Source organism: Eleginops maclovinus, chromosome 12 (assembly GCF_036324505.1).
Source record: "Eleginops maclovinus isolate JMC-PN-2008 ecotype Puerto Natales chromosome 12, JC_Emac_rtc_rv5, whole genome shotgun sequence".
Lineage (NCBI taxonomy): Eukaryota > Metazoa > Chordata > Actinopteri > Perciformes > Eleginopidae > Eleginops > Eleginops maclovinus.
The window spans coordinates 17,742,722-17,761,502 of NC_086360.1; the positions used below are offsets into that span (position 1 = coordinate 17,742,722).

The following is an 18,781-nucleotide window of genomic DNA, read 5'->3' on the forward strand; positions in this document are numbered from 1 at the left end:
TGCTTTGGCTCACCCTCCTTCTGCTGCTGTTGTGTTTTGGCTCCGTCCCAGTTCCCCTCCATGCTGTTAGACTGTAGAAAACTGAGCCCCAATGGATTGCACATTACCGGATATCTCAATGTCTGGTGTGCCATGAAGGGTATCTTTTATTAACTAATGGTGAGGGTAGGAGCACGATATTACGGCACTACAAGCACTGATTTGAATGCATGGTACAGTGCTCCATTTAGCATTTGGATAGCAAAGAGTTAAAGATAAATGACCCGACCCTCTGTAAGCCTAAATACCGTATAGTGAGAAAAAGGATGGGAAGGTATACTAAATGTTTGTAGAAAAGGGAGGAGACAGTCAAGGGGCGTAGCAAAAAAAGCTCCAACACTGAGGGATTAGTTTTTTTCCAAGTACAATCCTTCAAGCCAGCATTAATACAATCCCAGGAAGTGTGTTGCTCTCTGTTTCGGCAGCCGGGCATCTCCGGTTTCCTCTTGTATTATTCAAAGGGTCAGATCTGACATTTGACCATAACTACACAGGTAGTAGTGGCTGCATCTCAGTGGTTGAAATACAGTGCTTGAACGTGAAGAGGAACCTAAACATAAATTATTATCTAGCATTTTTTAATGTTTACATAATTATCTGTTTCTGAAAGGCTGTGTCACACTTTTAAGTCACTCTTGAAACAATGGATCCTTTATGTGGCTCAAATGAGGCTTCAGCAGTCAAACAAAACTAGTCAGTCTTTTTGTACAAAGTGTTTCCTTGTTGAGCTACAGCAAAAATATCTTAACATCAAGACAAAAAAGTAACAATTACAAAAAGACTGTTAATTGTAAAACACCTTCCTAATTCTGCAAACTCAGACTGCAAAAAGCTCACTTCAGCTGAACTTTGGAAAAAACCACCAATTAGGTCTTTCCTTGTAGTACACATGGGTTTAAGGTAAACTTCAAAACATTTTTAATCTATCCTTTAATCAACTGTTTGTAAAACTGACTGATTAGTTATTGTTATTGAGTTATTGAAGTTAGTTATTCACTGGAGTAACTTTTGTGTGTTTACTTGCAGTACTCTCCCTCAGAGAAGTCCGTACAGTATTTAGGAACAGTGACTTGTTTCACTTTTCACTCAGGATTACTTAAGTGTTCATTTAACTTTAATGGGAGCTGATCTTCATGTCAACAATCGCTTCGGTGTCTAATTTTCGTGTCACGGATGTTTCCGATGATGACCTTCGATTTTCTGTCTCAAAGGCTTGTATGATCCCACAAATGATATTACAACCTTACAAATTGTCAGCCATTATCCAATTTAAATAAACTTGTGAAGGTGGATTGTGTCCAAGCTCTTGTTCAAGTGAAATATCAATTTGCATTTTGATTGACAAGTCCATTGTGTGATCCTGTTTTCTCTCTGGCTCCTTGTTATAATCTAATGACCTGTGTTGCCTGTGTCGGTCGTCAAGGAGCCCCAGCAGAGGAACACCTGTTTCTGTGTGTGTGTGTGTGTGTGTGTGTGTGTGTGTGTGTGTGTGTGTGTGTGTGTGTGTGTGTGTGTGTGTGTGTGTGTGTGTGTGTGTGTGTGTGTGAGTGTGTGTGTGTGTATGTGAAGGTGTGTACCCTGGTCTTTTGTCACAGTACCTTCACAAGTGTTACAGCTCCTTTAAATTGGGTGACTCATGAAAGGAGAGGAGGCAAAAGTGAGCAGACGAGTAACTAAAGGAAATAACTAAAAGAGACAGCGAAATGCCTCCAAAGAGAACAAACCATTCTGCCATTAGACTTGAAGAAGGTAAGAAGAGTTTTTTGCATGCTTTTTGATAAAATTAACTATTTTTTGCAATGACTCTTCAGCTCAGAATTCCTATTTTATGTTCCTTTAATTTCTGCTCACAACAATTAAGAGGCAATTTATTAAAAGGCATGTTATTGTTTGTGTAGAAATGTATCCCCCTAATTTGTGCTTTTTGTTCTATATGTTCCCAGTTGGGATGGAGGTTGATGCTGTATCAGACAGTGGAAGTGAAGGTGAGTTTGTTTGCTTTTCATCAGAGAAACAGTTAAATGGAGCAGGATATGACCATGTCTTGATCATTTCCCAGAATATTATGAACAAATAAATATAAATACCACTGTGTTTTTAGCTATTTTGCCTCTCTTCTACAAGATTGAAAACAATCTAAAACATTCCTCTTTGATAGAGACTTAATCAAATAATACAGCTCCTCCTTTGAAAACTATTACATTATAGTGTTATTACTTCTTATGTCATGCTGGATGAATTTTCTGCTGTAGACTTAAAATGTGCATACTTTGGTCTCAGACGAGGCCAGGAGGAGAGCTAAAAATAGAAGAGCCAAACCACAACGTAGAGCCAAAAAGATCAGCGAAGATGAGGAGGATGAAGAGGATGAGGATGAGGCACCAAGGAAAAAAGGACGAAGGAAAAAGACCAAGCCACAGGACAGCGATGAAGACGACGAGGAAGTCAAGCAGAGTGTGAAAAGAAAAACTTCAAAAGCTTCCAGGAAGAAACCTAAGGAGGAGAGCGATGAGGAAAGCGAAGAAAACAACAAGAACAGAAAAAAGCAAGGGACAGCCGGGTCCAAAAAGGATAAAGAGGAGCAGAACAAGAAGAACGGGAATGTTAAAGGGAAACATGGGAAGGATAAAGGTGGGGAGAAGGACAAGAAAAAGAAGAATGGGAAGATAAGCAGGTGCAGTATTCTCTGACCTACCTGCATACTCCACACACCCAGATGGGCTTTTTTTATTCAGAGGCATTCTCTGAATACATGACATTAAAGGTGCCCTATTGTGCAAATTTCCAGGTTCATATTTGTATTGTGCCTCTACTGTCACAAGTTTAAATGATTTAATGTTAAAAAGGTTTTTTTTTTCCCTCATACTGCCTTTGTTGCAGCACCTCTTTTCACCCTCTGTCTGAAACTAGAGTCTGCTCTGATTGGTTAGCTGGTCGGCTCTGTTGTGATTGGTCAACTGCTTAGAGTTGTCCCGTCCCTTAGCCTATCACGTACAATGTGGTGGAGCGCTAGCCAATAGAAGCATGATTGTAACATAGTGATGTCACTATATTACAAAGTAAACCAAGGAGTCCAATGGAGGTGTTTTAGGGAGGGGGGGAGAGTGTGGGAGAGAAACTCCCTCTGAGGGAATTCTCCGGTTTTAGTCTTTGCAGACCATTAACATTTCCGTTACCCTTTCCTGTATATAACTCACTACAAGAAAGGGAACCCCCCCCCCCCGAAAAGAATGATAGGGCCTCTTTAAGAGTGTATCTAGGTAGTTTTTAATGTAGCATATTAGCAGTCATGCTGTTCATGTACTGAGAAAAGTTTAATATTGGCTTGTATGTATATCAACAGCCAAATGCTTGATTAAGTTAATAACTTGATTCATTTATTGGTGAACAAGTTTACTAGCTACAGATTTTTGACTGCTACAATGGATGGTGTAATCTAATTTCTTCATCCATAATTTACTGCTGCCTTAATAAAAAGGCAACAGGACAAAACATCCTGAGACATCAGATCTTCTTACTGTTTTATTGGCTGGCAACTGGCTGCATTTTAAAATGTGGATTACATCCAGCTCTGGCTATCCAGTGTCACTAAGGATCAAGTTTTACATTTTTGAAGTAAAACAATTAAAATCCATACAGTGACTCAAGAAAAACAAGTGCAGCATAAAAAGGAAAACAATAACTGATAAAATAACTGTCAAAGACAAGCTGTCATGAAGAAAACATTTAAAATGTGACATGTCCGACCATTTCTGTAGACAAAATCTGACCTCCAGTATTCAAGCATTGTTACACGAGTGTGATGATGACAATCAGTGCCACTACCAGCTTTGCATTCCTCTCTTTTGCCGTGTTTTGAAAGTTAAAATGTTATCAACTTTTTAATGAGTTCACACCAGATGCGCCACTACTGGAAACAATGGATTTACTGGCGATGCTTTATTGCGAATCAAAGCATTGGACAAATTTGACCAACTACCTCATGATGGTGCCAGATGAAAAGAGAATTTACTTTTAGTCATGATTTCCACTTGAACTACAATTAAGTGATTTACAACTGTGTACAAGTCTTGAATACCCAAGGTATTGAAAAGACTGCAAAATGGAATATCAAAGTGATTTAAAAGTCCAGCACAGGATAAGATGTCAAAGCTATGGCATGTGACAGCTCTTTCCCTTTATCAGCTCTTCCTCCTCGTCCTCTCCTCTGGTTCTGATGAAGAGTCGCTGTCGGAGGGAGAGATGGCAGCCCTAAAGGAACAGGTGGAGGAGAAGAAGAAGCTGATCGCTACGTTGAGAAACAAACCCTGGCGCATGAAGAGGAGACTCGTACTGCTCAAGTAAAAACCAAAACACGAAACTCACATCCTCTGCCTGTGCACTTGTATTTATTGTCACTTGTTGCTGCTGCTGCTGCTGCTGCTACTGCATTTTATTATGTTCTTGCTTTGATTTTTTCTTACTACCACTTTCCTAAATGCCATCACTCATGTCATGTACATGTGATGTTGATCATTGGTTATTAAAACTTGTTCATCTCTGCCTTAGCTGTTTTGTACTTCTCTTCATCAGCGCTGTGACTAATGAAAAGCCTAAACTAACCACTAGAAGTCAGTACATGTTTCCTATGATCCCATTTTGTTATAGAAAAACAAGACGGTATACTTTATTAATCCCTCAGAGGGAAATTTCTTTCCCCACTCTGTTGTGTTTACACATTACACACACAGGCAGGATATACATGCACAAACACAGAATTATGCTCTGCTTGTTTTTAATTATGCTCTGTAAGGTGTCCTTGAGAGCTTTGAAAGGCGCCCATAAATAAAATGAATTATTATTATTGTTATAGTACATGCACAAACACAACCACATGCAGGCAGAGAGGTCAGCCAGTTAGCTAGCGCCAGGGAGCAGTTTCAGGGTTCGGTGCCTTGCTCAAGGGCACCTAATGCAAATCAAAGTTATTTTGTCTCAAGTAAACGAGACAATAACTTGTTTATCACTCAGATAAGATTTTTCTTGAAAGATAATGCCGTGGTTTGACAAATGAATCTTATTTTCTGTGATACATTTAATTCTGCTCAAAGATAAAAGCTTTCAACGCTAAAACACATCCTTTTGAAACCCCTAAAATGATTAGATCAAGGCTGATATTTGTCCATCCTCACATGCATTTTATGCTATAATGGACATTGTCTCACAGGAGACAAAATGACACAAGTCTGGAAATCTCAGGGAAACACGCAGCAGTAAACACTACGCTGGCTGTAATTTAGCCTGTTACACATCTTCCTCGAAGTGTGAGAAGAGGTTACAATACTGGGCCAGGGCCAATGTAGGTTAGTGTGCCCACGTATGTTGCTCTATGTAAAGATCAGTGTAAGCAAGGCCACCCGATATGTGGACTGCCTTAAATTGTTAATGAGCTTGACACTGTTTAATGCATGTTGTTGTGGCTAACTCACCTGCTGTTTGCCAACTCTTCCTCCTGATGATCTCACCATATACAATGCATCATCAATCATCATTGGTTTCCCTGTGTTTCCTTTCGCCAATGACTAATTCAGTACTTGATTAAACATATCCTGTTTTCAATTGGATGTTGCTTACTTTATTTAATTGGTGGATATATATCCTGACAGGGAAGCCCAGGAGTTTGTTGAAAAATTTGAAGGAGCTCTCGGGAAAGGAAAAGGCAGGAAGCTGTATGCATACAAAGTCATGATGGCCAAGGTAATCTGCTCATTGTGCACACTCAAAGGAACAGCGTCTTTATAAAGAGGATGATATTATGGAATTAAGTTTTTGAAATCTTTTTATTTTATTTCAGAAACTTATCAAGTTTAAACGTGACTTTGAGAACTTCAAAACAGCCTGTATACCCTGGGAGCGAAAGATAAAGGAAGTAGAAAGTGAGTACCACTTTGATGACATTGGAAAAAATTATCTAAATGTTTCTAATATTACGTCATTGCAAAGTCAAGTTCTCTGTCTCCCGAATCATAGGTCACTTTGGGTCATCCGTGGCATCCTACTTTATTTTCTTGAGGTGGATGTACGGTCTGAATATGGTCCTGTTTGGGTTCATGTTTGGCCTGGTGGTGCTGCCTGAGGTACAGCCTTTTCATAATATACGTTATCAGGTGGTTCTTGATGACAATGTTCACATTTTCAGCTGTCCTTTCTCACCTCCATGCCTCTCCTCTGTTTAGATTCTTATGGGTCTTCCCTATGGCTCCATTCCCAGGAAAACTGTGCCCCGAGAGGAGCAGGGAACAGCCATGGACTTCTCTGTGCTCAATGACTTTGGAGTAAGGATCATTGAATTTATTCACGTCATGGTTAGAGACTCAAGGCTGTTTTATATGGTAATGGGGTTAATAGAGCAGTGTGACAATACAGGATTGGTCTATAATTAAGGACAGACATCAAGTGCACAATATTTGTACTGATGGAAGAAAACAGACATATCTATTAAGTACTGGAAGTCTAGTTTGATTTTAAATATTTGAGTGTGCTGTTAATTAAGTTTTGATGGCAGAAAAGTCAGAATCAATTGTGTAGGACTGAAGATTAGACAAGGCCTTAATGAGAATGGAACCTGGCGATATTAAGCGGTATCATCTGCAAAGAATATAACGTTGAAGTGTTGATATGAATTGCACCAAGAGTAGACCCCTGTAATATGTGTCTGTCTGTATGAATCTTTGAACACCTCAACAGGGATACATCAAGTACTCCTTTTTGTTCTATGGGTACTTCAACAACGAGCGAAGGATCGGGCTGCTGCAGTTCAGGCTGCCACTGTCATACCTGCTGGTGGGCGTTGGCATCTTTGGATATAGCCTGATGGTTGTCATAAGAACGTAAGGCGGGACACAGAACAATCAGATGTACATCGAAGGTAAGAGACGTTTGTCTGTTTTTAATATGGTGATTTTCCTTTCAAAGGATGGCTCGTAACGCCAATGAAGGAGGGGACGGTGCGGAGGAGGGAGAGTTCACTTTCAGCTGGAAGATGTTCACCAGCTGGGATTATTTGATAGGAAACCCAGAAACTGCAGACAATAAGTACGCCTCCATTACAACCAGCTTCAAGGTTAGCAGGTGTGTGTGTGTGTGTGTGTGTGTGTGTGTGTGTGTGTGTGTGTGTGTGTGTGTGTGTGTGTGTGTGTGTGTGTGTGTGTGTGTGTGTGTGTGTGTGTGTGTGTGTGTGTGTGTGTGTGTATGTTTGTGTTGGGGTATGTTGTAATATTATTATATAACATACCCCAACACAATACTTATTTTTCCCTGTTGTAGGAATCCATTGTAGATGAGCAGGAGAACCAGAAAGATGAGAACATCCATCTCCGACGGTTCCTCAGGGTCCTTGCAAACTTTCTGATCACGTGCAGTCTGGGAGGAAGCGGATACCTCATCTACTTTGTGGTGAAGCGTTCTCAGGACTTTGCTAAAATGGAGAAAGAAAATCTTTCGTGGTTAGAAAAGAACGAGGCAAGTTGACTTTAAATATGTGGTTTACCTTTAATCTTTATGATGATTTTACAGATCATAATTGTATAAATAACACAAAGAGCTACATTTCTTAAGGCTTGGACTATGAGATAAGTAACCCCCCTCTCTCCTCTAATATATCAGGTGGAGTTTGTGATGTCTCTGCTGGGGTTGGTGTGTCCTCCTCTATTTGAAACCATCGCAGAACTGGAAGATTATCACCCTCGTATTGCCCTCAAGTGGCAGCTGGGACGAATCTTTGCCCTCTTTCTGGGAAACCTTTACACCTTCCTCTTCGCACTGTTTGATGAGGTTAATGAAAAGGTATGACAGATTTGCTGTCTGTGTTTGGTGCTGTTTTCCGGGCAGGTGTGGGGCAGTTCTTTTACATATTCAACCACTTCTAAGGTTATCAGTTAGGTCTACATTAAGTTGTTACCAGCGTCATAGATATTGGTTAAAGAGGGCTACTATACCTTAAAGTTGAACATTTGTATGTGTATGACCCTGCGTGTGAATTATTGCCTTTAGTATGCTTTGATGCGTTTTCTATTCTTCAGTTGGAGACAGAAAAGTCCATCAAGAATGCCACTGACTTGGCTTTTCACCAATACTACACCAACTACAGCTCCCATTACAACACCACAGATGTGCCTCCTCAAAAAGTGCACCCAGCTGACGTCATCAGAGGACCCTGCTGGGAGGATGCAGTGGGAATAGTCAGTAGTTGCTTTATATTGTATACTTTTGTTGAATGGTGAATGAGAAATGAAAGAGTGCCAATACAGTTGCATACAGGAATAGATGCTGTAGAGTTAGATACTTCTCTAAGTTTCCAGCATTATTCTCTTGTTGGTGTTTTCCCCATTGCCCCCTGTTCCTGTAGGGATTTGTGAAGCTGATCGTGTCGGACATGCAGGTGACCTATTTGACCATCTTGATTGGTGACTTTGCGCGAGCTGTCATTGTCCGCTTTCTTAACTATTGCTGGTGCTGGGACCTGGAGGCTGGATTTGTGAGTACTTGTGTTGTGTGTCAGTGGGTCAAGTCTTTTGCTTTAAACAATTTTGCTTATAGAGCCAATCATATCTGCATTAAAGTCTTAATTATAAGATTGTGAATACAAAGGGTTTAAGTATTTGTTGATGTATAGCTTCCATGCCGTTCAACTATTATTAAACACCGTGTGAGTACATCACAGTTCGTATTGGATCCTTGTCAACTTGATACCATACAATGACATCTGGCAAGACAGCTGATCCCTAACATTCAGTGACACAGGACACTGCAAAGACAACTTAATTACAGAGAGAGAAACATAGTCACAGAGAGAGGAAGAACATACTGTAGCAAGTGGCTCTTGTTAAATAATTTGAGCTTGCTAATCATATTGTTGTGTTGATTCCAGCCTTCATATGGAGAGTTTGACATCAGTGGAAATGTGCTGGGGCTGATCTTCAATCAAGGAATGATATGGTGAATGGCCCCTCATCTGCATACTTCATTTAGTATTCTGTATCTTTCTGTATTATCTAATGGAACCAACGAATGCAAAAAAAACTTGTTTATTTGTTGTCTAAATTATGTAGTTGCTGTTTCACTCAGGATGGGGGCATTTTACGCTCCAGGCCTGGTGGGTCTGAACGTGTTGCGTCTCCTGTCCTCGATGTACTACCAGTGCTGGGCAGTGATGTGCTGTAACGTTCCTCATGAGCGAGTTTTCAAGGCCTCGCGTTCCAACAACTTCTACATGGGCCTGCTGCTGCTTGTGCTCTTCCTCAGCCTGCTGCCTGTTGTCTACACCATAATGACCGTGTCTCCGTCATTTGACTGCGGGCCGTTCAGGTCAGTAAGAGATGCAGACAGTGGAATTGAAAGAGAACATGACATTGGATTGGATATTAAAAAAGTATGATTGTTGTGACACTGATATGATGCGTTCTGCTGCAGGTGGAAAGTACTTTAGTCAGCGAATAAACACAATGCAGTCAGCTTTTGCAAATGCAATGCTTTTTAAATGTTTTATGTATTGGAAGGCTGTCCATTGGTCAATTTCATCAACTATTGGGAGGACTATCATAACATTTCATGTTGCCCACAGGATATTTCTTAGTGTGATACGGTCATTTTGTTCACTTATTCCTGTACTGTGAAAGGGCTTGTGCCATCCACATAATCCTCACCCCTGCTTTTTGTTAAATTCAAATAAGCAAATGTTAGTAGGGTAACTAACACGCTAAACTAAGATGGTGTGAATGTTGTGTATGATGTCATCAGTATTGAGCTGAAAAATGACTGAAACCTCCAGGAAGCCATTTTTTTTGTCACAGCAACAGCATCACATAATTAAAATGTATGAACTTTTTTTGGTCATAATGCAATAAAGCTGAACATGATGAACCTTTTATGCATTAGCCTGCTGTTGGCTTACGGTGAAAAACTATACATTTTCACTTTGTTGCAGCCCTAGAAATGCACTATTGCAAAGACACAGTTTACTTCGATGTGCTTCATGTATAAGGGACAATTTACAATATTGTACCAGAATAAGTTTAGTAACAAAACTAAAACTGTGTCACATTTGTGGCTTGGTTGACAATTAACCTTTGCTATATCTCAAACAGTGGACTGTATTTGATCCATGTTCTCCCCTAGTGGCCAGGCGAAAATGTACGATGTGATCATGGAGACTATTGAACAGGATCTGCCATCTTTTTTGGCAAATATTTTTACGTATGCCACCAACCCTGGACTCATCCTACCTGCTGTCCTGCTCATGGTGTAAGTATCTCTCAAATATCAACTGAAATCTCTGACCCGAGGCTGTTCCCTTTTTACTTTAAGTATGATTCAAACATAGACATAGAGAGACTAAAACTCACCAAAATCTGCAGGATATTGTTGCTGTAATGTGACCCGGATGTGTAGAGTAGAGATTAAACTGTTTATTGCCTTCAGTGTTGCAGCAAATACTGTTTATGTAATTTAATACAATTGTAACTTAGTTACTAAGAACTGTAAATGATAAAAAGAACTACTGAAACAATGTTGATACTGAAACAAGAACTGTAACTGAAATACATACCTGTACAGAAACAGATACCAATTACTGTACTTCACACAATTACTTTATAATGTCTTTGTCTTTTATAACCCGCGTTTATTGTGCCCCTCACATAAAATAACTGGCCTCAGCCTGCCCCCCCAAGTAAAATTGGTCTTGAACTGCCACTGGTGTTATATTATGCATTCCTCTCTCCTATTGTCTTTTTTTTCCATACAACCACAGGGGGGCACTAAAGTCCCAAATGTTAAAATCTATATATTTTGTGTCTTTAACGTTATCTGTTTTGTTTTGGCTTCAAACAGTAACATTTGGAGGGTGTGACACTACACTAAGCTGTTGTACCATGTACCATAACTTTTGCCTAAGGAACTTTTACTGCTGCACAACAGGTTGGCGATCTACTACCTGAATGCAGTGTCAAAGGGATACCAAAATGCAAACCTTGACCTTAAAAGGAAGATGAAAATGGTCAGTATGAGTCTTCTATTGTATATCCATATGGTTTCCCTCTTTTTTACATATTTCCTGTGTTCAGGATTCAATTAATCAATAATTGGTGGATACTTTAGGCTCGAGACGAGGAGAAGAACCGCAGGAACAACAAGGACAGCACTAATGAAGTGATGAAAGATCTGGAGGACCTGCTGCCTAACAAGTCTCTGATACCGCCTCCCATTGAGGAAGAGCCCCCTCCTGGTACACACAATTATGTTTCTTTATGCACATGCCATCTGCCAATTTGCCCTCGACTCGCCTCACAGCTCTTTTTTCACTCTCAGATGTCGTAGTTGATAAGGGCGCCAAGTCTCCCAAAATAAAGCCGGGTGCAGCAGCAAGAGGAGTTAATCTGCAGAAGGATGTGTCTCTGGCTGCCCCAAACCCCAGGGCTCCAGTAACCCGTGCACCAGGGCCAAGAAGAGGGCCTCCTGGAAATGCTAGGAGTCCTCAACCTGGACCTGGGAGAGGAAGAGGTCGGGGGGGACATCCGAGTCGATGAGAGTCATCTTCAAGGACTAAAATCCAACATTAACTAAAATTCACCACAGATAACATGTCTGCTAACATAAACACTGCAGTCAGTCATACTGTACATGGAGGGTTTTACTGGAAACATCAGATTTTAAATTCTTATTGTTGAACAGAAAACATTTATAAATTTACATTAAATTATTTAACAGTAGCTTTTTGCCTGGAAGACAGGTGCAATTACTAATATTTTTAAACATGCTGTATAATTAATATTTTTGAAATGGCACACAGTTAAATCAGATAATGCCGGACACAGACATGATGTTTTATTTGTATTTCTAGTTGTACTACAACACATTGTAAAGAAAAACAAGATTATGTTCACTGCATTGCGAGGTTTAATGGTTTTCCTTGTAGAACCATGTAAATATTATGTCAAATGTATTTCTATTTTTTGTATGACACCTATTAAACACCTATTTTCTGGGAAAGTGCTATTTAATTGATTATTTCACTGAATAGAAACAGGTTAAAATACACAAAACAGACACTAATATGGAGAACATGCTGTTCACTAAACAGTTAAAAAGATTTTAGATACACTAGAAGAATATGCATAAACGAAAGTCAGTATCGTCACAGACATTTTAAAAGAAAGAGACACAAACTTGAAAAAATAGGTATATGTGAGGAAATATGAAAGTAGTAAATGTTCATGGAGTGACAGAATTATAATGCCTTCCAAACATCCAGGTGCAAAATAATTATTGCACATTGTGGTGATGTGAAGCCATGGGGAAGCAGAGAATTAAAATAACAGGAGAAATTCAGTTCTTGGAAATGACACTATTATGAGTTCTTCTGGGAGATTTTGATGGTGACTGCCTTGACCTCTGTGTACTCCTGAAGAGCACTTTCTCCCCTGAAAGAAACCAAAAGATAACACTGATTATGTAAGGAAAATTAAATTAACAACATTTCCAAGTCAAGGTTTGGGCGGAAAAAAGTTTCCTCAACTCTATTTCTTTAGATAATAGGACACATTTATTTACAGATAGTTCTCCTTAAGTAGTGCTAGACCTTATCATCAAATCAAGATAATGTGTGAAAGGACAGAGCTTTTAGTAGAAAGAACTTTATTCGTAATATTAGTACATTATACTGCAGCAACTTGAAAAAAAAAACATTTGCCAGATTATATAAATGAAGAAAACATAAATTAAATAAAGTGAATATACGTTTTTACTTATTGAAGTACATCTGACTTTATTGTGCCAACATTGTTGAACGTACTTATCTATAATGTCAGCAAAATACATGCAATGCAACGTAATATCGATAGCGATGAAACCAAACCTACTCCCTTGATTATCAGGAATACAACAGCTGAGATATAATGTTATTACTCACAGTTCTCTCCCATTCCCGGACATCTTGAAGCCACCAAAGGGACACTGAACACTCATAGCATTGTAGCAATTAACCCTAAAAAATAAAAGTTTCATTTCACTTCGTACATTTTCCACAGTCGCAAAATGGAAAAACATTATTAAAGTTTTATATTTATTTAACAAATGTTTCTTTGGGGGTTTGCACAGCAGATTTACTGTTCAAGCCACCAACTCAGGACTGTTAAAGGTGAATTTAAGAAGATGTTTTCCATACCACACCATGCCAGCCTGCAGAGCAGAAGTGACTGTTAGGGCTTTGTCGATGTCATTAGTGAACACTCCTGCTGCTAGGCCGTACTGTGTGGCATTGGCTCTCTGGATGACCTCACGGGTCGTGCGGAAACACATGATCAGCTGCACTGGACCAAAAATCTGAGACGTGCAGGAGGGCAAGAATGAAAAATGAGAACACAGTAGCAGATTAGGGCCAAAAATTATCCACTGAGTGTGGTTCTGTCTTTTAGAGCACAGTACCTCTTCTTTGGCGATGCGCATGTCGTCTGTGACATTTGAGAAGACGGTGGGTTGGATGAAAAGTCCCTGCTGACCGCATGCGGACCCTCCACACTCCAGCGTGGCGCCCTCTCTCTTACCGCTCTCTATCAGCTCCATTATCTTATCAAACTGCTTCTGGTCAATCTGTAGAAAACACAAGCTCTAATCAAATGTTCTTTTGATTGAGTGGTGGAGGAGACATTCAAAGAGATACTGTAGCCTAACTTCATGCCACACCTGTGGTCCGTGGTCAACCCCCGGGAGCAATGGGTTTCCTAGGACTTTCCCTCTGGCCTTCTCCACACTGCGGTGGACGAACTCCTCGTAGATGGGTTCTTCTACAAACACCCTGGATCCAGCCAGACAGCACTGGCCCTGGTTAAAGAACAGGCCACTGTGGGCGTGCTCCACTGCATGCTCTACTGCAAGATAGACATGTACACATATAAAGGGCTGCAGCTTTTAGATGAAAGTAAAAAGAGTGAAGTCCAGTGTGAAGCATCTTGTCCACATGAACAGTTCATTGAAAAGTTAAACCCCTGTGATGATCCACTTGGGCAGGGCCCTTTAAAAACATGCCTGATCAGAACAGCTTTGAGAGAAATTGCTCAGCCAAACAACACTACACTTGACACTGCACTGCGCTGTAAAATAATCCTTTTCAATGTTGTTAAGAAACTCATAGTTAATTTAAGAAGTACATTTAAAGTAATCCAATAATTGTTTTCTACTCACAGTCACAGTCGGAAAAGACAATGATTGGGTTTTTGCCACCAAGTTCTAGCGTGACTCTTTTGAGGTTGCTGTCACCTGCTGCCCTCTGGATCAGTTTCCCAACCTGGCAACCGAGGGCGACAGAGTGAAAATCACAGTTAAATGAGGTAGCACATTACAAATAAGACACTACAACAGAAATGCAGATACGCTTGCTCAATTTTGATAGATACTAACAGCAGTAGATCCGGTGAAGGCTACTTTGTCGATGTCCATGTGGTGGGAAATAGCGCAGCCTGCTTTCGGTCCATAACCTGGCACCACGTTCACTACTCCTGGAGGAAAACCAGCCTGGACACAGAGAGGCAGAGGGAGAGCCACATGTTTATCTTGAAAGTAAACATAAATCTACAGCAGTCTTGTTGCTTTTACAGATGCATAGGTCTCTGTGATGTATAAACACAAGTTCATTTTTTTCCTCCACATGTTCTTTGTTCTTATATCGCTGTCGGGGGGAAAACAGTGATAATCCAGGTACCTCTTTGATGAGTGCAGCCATGTGCAGGGCTGATAATGGGGTCTGTTCTGCAGGTTTGATGACTACAGTGTTCCCACAACACAGAGCAGGAGCAATCTTCCATGCAAACATCATCACAGGGAAATTCCACTGTTGGCAGAAAACAGGAACATTTCAAAGTTGCAACAATTTGTAATAACCCTGTTTTTCTTTGAATATAATATAACATCAATATATCTTACTCACAGGAATAATCTGGCCACAGACTCCAATGGGCTCATGCCGTGTGTAAGTAAAATATTCTCCATCTACAAATAAATAATGATAGCTTTATACACACTGTGGCTTTTTGATGGTACAACATGCAATTGACAAACACGGCAGTATGGAGACTCACCTACAGGGATGGTTTTTCCATGAATTTTGTCTGCCCAGCCACCATAATATCTCAAAGTTTTGATTGTGGCCATAAGATCTACAAAATAGGCCATGAGAAACACTTTGCCAGAGTCCAGAGCTTCTAGTGTCTACAGGTAAAAAGACACACAGATTTGAATATGTGCCATTTCTCTACTGTAATAACCAGATGATACATCACTGCAAACCGGATTAAAGGGAGTACAATTCAAATTGAGACATTATGTTGTATGTTTCTCACTGCCAATAGTAGCCTGTCTCTCTCCACTAAATCAGCCAGTCTGTTGAGTAGTTGACCTCGGTCTGAGGCGTCCATGGATCGCCATGGTGACCCCATCTGAAAGGCAGCTCTGGCACTCCTCACTGCCTCATCTACGTCTTCCTAAAAGAGATTAAAGGTAAAGGAGGTGGCCTGAAAATTCAAGATGATGCCATTAATATGTCCCAATCAACAATTTGCCTCAAGGGGTTTTTACAATCAGAGCAGCATATGACAACTTCTGTCCTTAAAACCTTAATTCAGATAAGGAAAATCTCCCCAAAAAATCCTTTAACAGTGAATAATGGATGTATAATACTCACTGTGTCAGCCTCCTCCACTTCGCAGAGCAGTGCTCCCGTAGCGGGATTATACACAGGAATCTTTCTCCTGCTGCAGGACTCATGCCACTCGTTATTGATGAACAACTATGATAATTAAGGAAAATGAGTATTAGTTTCTGAGATTCCTAAAAGATTCTTCAAGTAAATTTTATTATAAAGAAGTTATGGCATTCCCCTCTCTGTCTCAGCTCTTTTCAGCCTGACATGATTAATAAAAGGCTCTGTGTTTAGTGGGAGTGGTACTTCATGCTCTGATTACTTTGAGGAGATCTGCATGTTGTAAAGCTTGTAGTCTATTTTCGGGTTATGACCTTCAAAGGTACACCTACTTATAGAAGAAATATTTTATAGAAATATTTAGCAATATTTATTTACTCTTCTTGTTAAAATCACATATCAATTATTCTGTAACTACAAGTCGATAAACAGATTATTCATTAGCTTTTTGACATAAACCTGAAATACACGACTTACAACATACTGGTACACAATGCCATATTACAGGGCAAATACAGACCAAAACTCACAATATGCCAGTAAGTCAGCCACACATTTAGAAAATATGCCCGCCAAGATACAAAATACAAGTTAAAATGAAGATAAAAGAAAAGGACGAGCTGCGATCTGTCTAGGAACATCTGAACCAAACTGTAGCTCAGATGTTTGACTCTTGGGAGCAGCCTACCTTAGTGTACTGAATGGGGGGGTCTGGGACTGGCATGGGCAGGTTCTGTGTCGCAGGTCCGTCTCCATTCTGTGGTTTGTGGTTCTGGTTTGGACTCTGGCGGTTGCACCCGTAATCAGACTGCTGGTGGTGGCCGTTGTCAGTCATGTTGGCATCCTTTCCTTCTAAAAAACACACATGGAAGCCAGTCAAGCTTCATTTCATGCATGCATCTGACTTTTACCATTACACTGTGCTGCATGTGTGTCTGAACACTCGATGGTAAAAGCTGATATCAGGATCACTGAGTGAAAAAGGCTCCTTTTGTGTTTAATTTGCCATCCGATTCCACTGGAGGGAAGTTTGCCAAATCAGGCATTGGCACTCTTAGCAGGGTAACACCACGGGGTCGAGGGTCACGACAGGCACCATAAAGTCGGGCTGGCTCTGAGCTGTGGACTCAACTGGCCTCATTCGGACAGAGTTCTTACAAAATATCACCAGAGGTGTGCTTCACCATATTTGCCAGAACAATGAAAGCTTCAGTTTTACATAGGCGCAAGTGTAAGAAATAGTGAAGAATTTCAAAGACAAAGTTATTACAAATATTCCGACTTGCCTACACAGGAATGTACTGTATAGCCAACATTCACACGACACAGTATTCACTTATGTGTTTTCTTTCCTGTAATCTAGATTGACCCGAATCTAGCATTTTCTTCAGCATCTTATTCACAGGTAAGGACATTTATAAAGATCTAGCTCTATTCATATCAATGAACAGATAACTTCAAGCATTGCATTGAACTGCAAATGTTCAAATTGTTCTCTTTATTTTTTTATTCTACTTGGTACTTTCAGATAATAATGTTGTTACAATGACTAATCAAAATCGTAAAGACTGTATGAATAATGTGCAGAATTTTGCACTTTATAGCTTATTAGTTGCCTTGTTTCCCACCAGAAATAACAAAATATAAGATGAATAAATAAAAACTGTAGGTACAGTAAAGTGGAAATTCAACACATGTGTAAGTTAAGAATGATACACATTATGGTGAGTTAAGTTGCAGAACATAAAGGGTTTTCATCTGGATTTAAATAAACACTAATTCAATTATGCTTCTTCATTTGAAGTTTGCAAAAATCCGTTATTTCCACTACAAACAAAATAAGGTGAATTGAAAGCTCTTATAGACGCTTCATAATTCGCACGTGTTCTAAAGTGTGGTTACCTGTGGGAGATGCTGGTGTGGTGCCTTCAGTCTCCTGGACTCCGCTCACAGGCATGCTACAGCTGTCTGCCTCCTCTCAGCGTCAGAGGACCAGAGACCCGCCGAGCAGCTTTTATACCTGACAGCCGAGGAAACCGGAAAACGGCAGCAGCATAACGGAGCGTCACACCGGGAGTCCTCCTCTGAGGTCCCGCACGTCTAATTAGCGTTAAGTCGGAACCAATCGCAGTTTACCCCATGTGCTCCTCAAGACCAGGAAGTGCATCACAATATAGTGCTGTAAGTATTGTTCTTCACAAATTGGCCTTATTTGATCTAAACTATATTAATTGTTCTGTATTATTTTCTGTATAATTAATGAAGGCTATTATAAGCAGTAAGTGAATGTATTGTCAATACTTTTTGATATGATACCCTCCCTCTAAACTTTGCTCAATTATTGACTGTTAAATCTGGCATACAGTCAACAGTGGAAGGTATCAAGTATTTACTCATCATAGTACAATTACTTGTGTAATTTAAAAGTGTATTTTCATATTATGCTACTTTATGCTTGATCCCCTAATCATTTTAAAGGCCAAATATTGTTATTTACTTCACTACTTTGATCTCACAGGGTTACTTAATTTGCAGATTTACGTTATTAGCTAATACAACATAAATACACCATTACATTCACTATTATATATTATTATAAGTAAAAAACATCTGACAGAAGTTAACAAAGTCATGAAAAATAGCCCCACTTTTACCAGCTGTAATAGACACAATAATTCAAAAGTCAATAGTCATAATCCATTTAATTAATACGATTCTAAAATGGCCTTTACACTTAAAGAGTACTTCTACTTTTGGTACTTACATATATTTTGATGCATGTTTACTTTATTACACTTTATATAATTATATACTTTATCTTGGATGCATGCCTTTGACTTATAACAGGGTATTTTAACAATGTAGCATAGCTACTTGTCCAACTGCATACATATCTTTGCATTACCCCTCTATAGGTGCTTTCCCCACAAATCACACTCTTACCTGGTCTAACTGCCTTAATAGGCATCATGTGCATGTTTTAGTAGGTTGTTGATATGCTTCATAGGGTAA

General features: G+C 39.8%; 2 protein-coding genes across 2 annotated transcripts; one reads left to right on the forward strand and one right to left on the reverse strand.

Annotated features, from left to right (window-relative positions):
• The first annotated feature begins 1,742 nt into the window (after positions 1–1,742).
• Positions 1,743–11,603, forward strand: tmc2b (transmembrane channel-like 2b). Its single transcript, XM_063897951.1, is given in 21 exon segments — positions 1,743–1,788; positions 1,983–2,024; positions 2,320–2,713; positions 4,225–4,238; positions 4,241–4,379; positions 5,685–5,775; positions 5,873–5,954; positions 6,049–6,155; positions 6,255–6,353; positions 6,766–6,908; positions 6,994–7,141; positions 7,345–7,539; positions 7,684–7,863; positions 8,100–8,258; positions 8,426–8,554; positions 8,948–9,015; positions 9,145–9,384; positions 10,195–10,320; positions 10,996–11,074; positions 11,176–11,302; positions 11,386–11,603. Coding segments are annotated over 21 exon segments (2,826 nt in total).
• A 268-nt stretch (positions 11,604–11,871) lies between these two features.
• On the reverse strand, positions 11,872–17,777 carry LOC134873613 (aldehyde dehydrogenase 1A1-like). Its single transcript, XM_063897387.1, has 14 exons — positions 17,672–17,777; positions 16,458–16,621; positions 15,752–15,856; positions 15,411–15,551; positions 15,150–15,279; positions 14,999–15,060; positions 14,774–14,902; positions 14,473–14,586; positions 14,257–14,359; positions 13,759–13,943; positions 13,501–13,665; positions 13,241–13,398; positions 12,986–13,060; positions 11,872–12,497 (listed from the first exon to the last, which is right to left on the reverse strand). The coding sequence occupies exons 1-14, from the start codon at positions 17,724–17,726 to the stop codon at positions 12,425–12,427; spliced, it is 1,659 nt and encodes a 552-aa protein (XP_063753457.1). The 5' UTR covers positions 17,727–17,777; the 3' UTR covers positions 11,872–12,424.
• Between the last annotated feature and the right edge of the window lie 1,004 nt (positions 17,778–18,781).

Coding starts and splice junctions, on each gene's coding strand:
- LOC134873613 (XM_063897387.1), bottom strand. CDS start 17,726: ATGCCTGTGAGCGGAGTCCAGGAGACTGAAGGCACCACACCAGCATCT. Junction 13,666..13,758: donor GGGTTGACCACGGACCACAG/GTGTGGCATGAA, acceptor TGTTTTCTACAG/ATTGACCAGAAGCAGTTTGA. Junction 13,399..13,500: donor TGCGCATCGCCAAAGAAGAG/GTACTGTGCTCT, acceptor TGCACGTCTCAG/ATTTTTGGTCCAGTGCAGCT.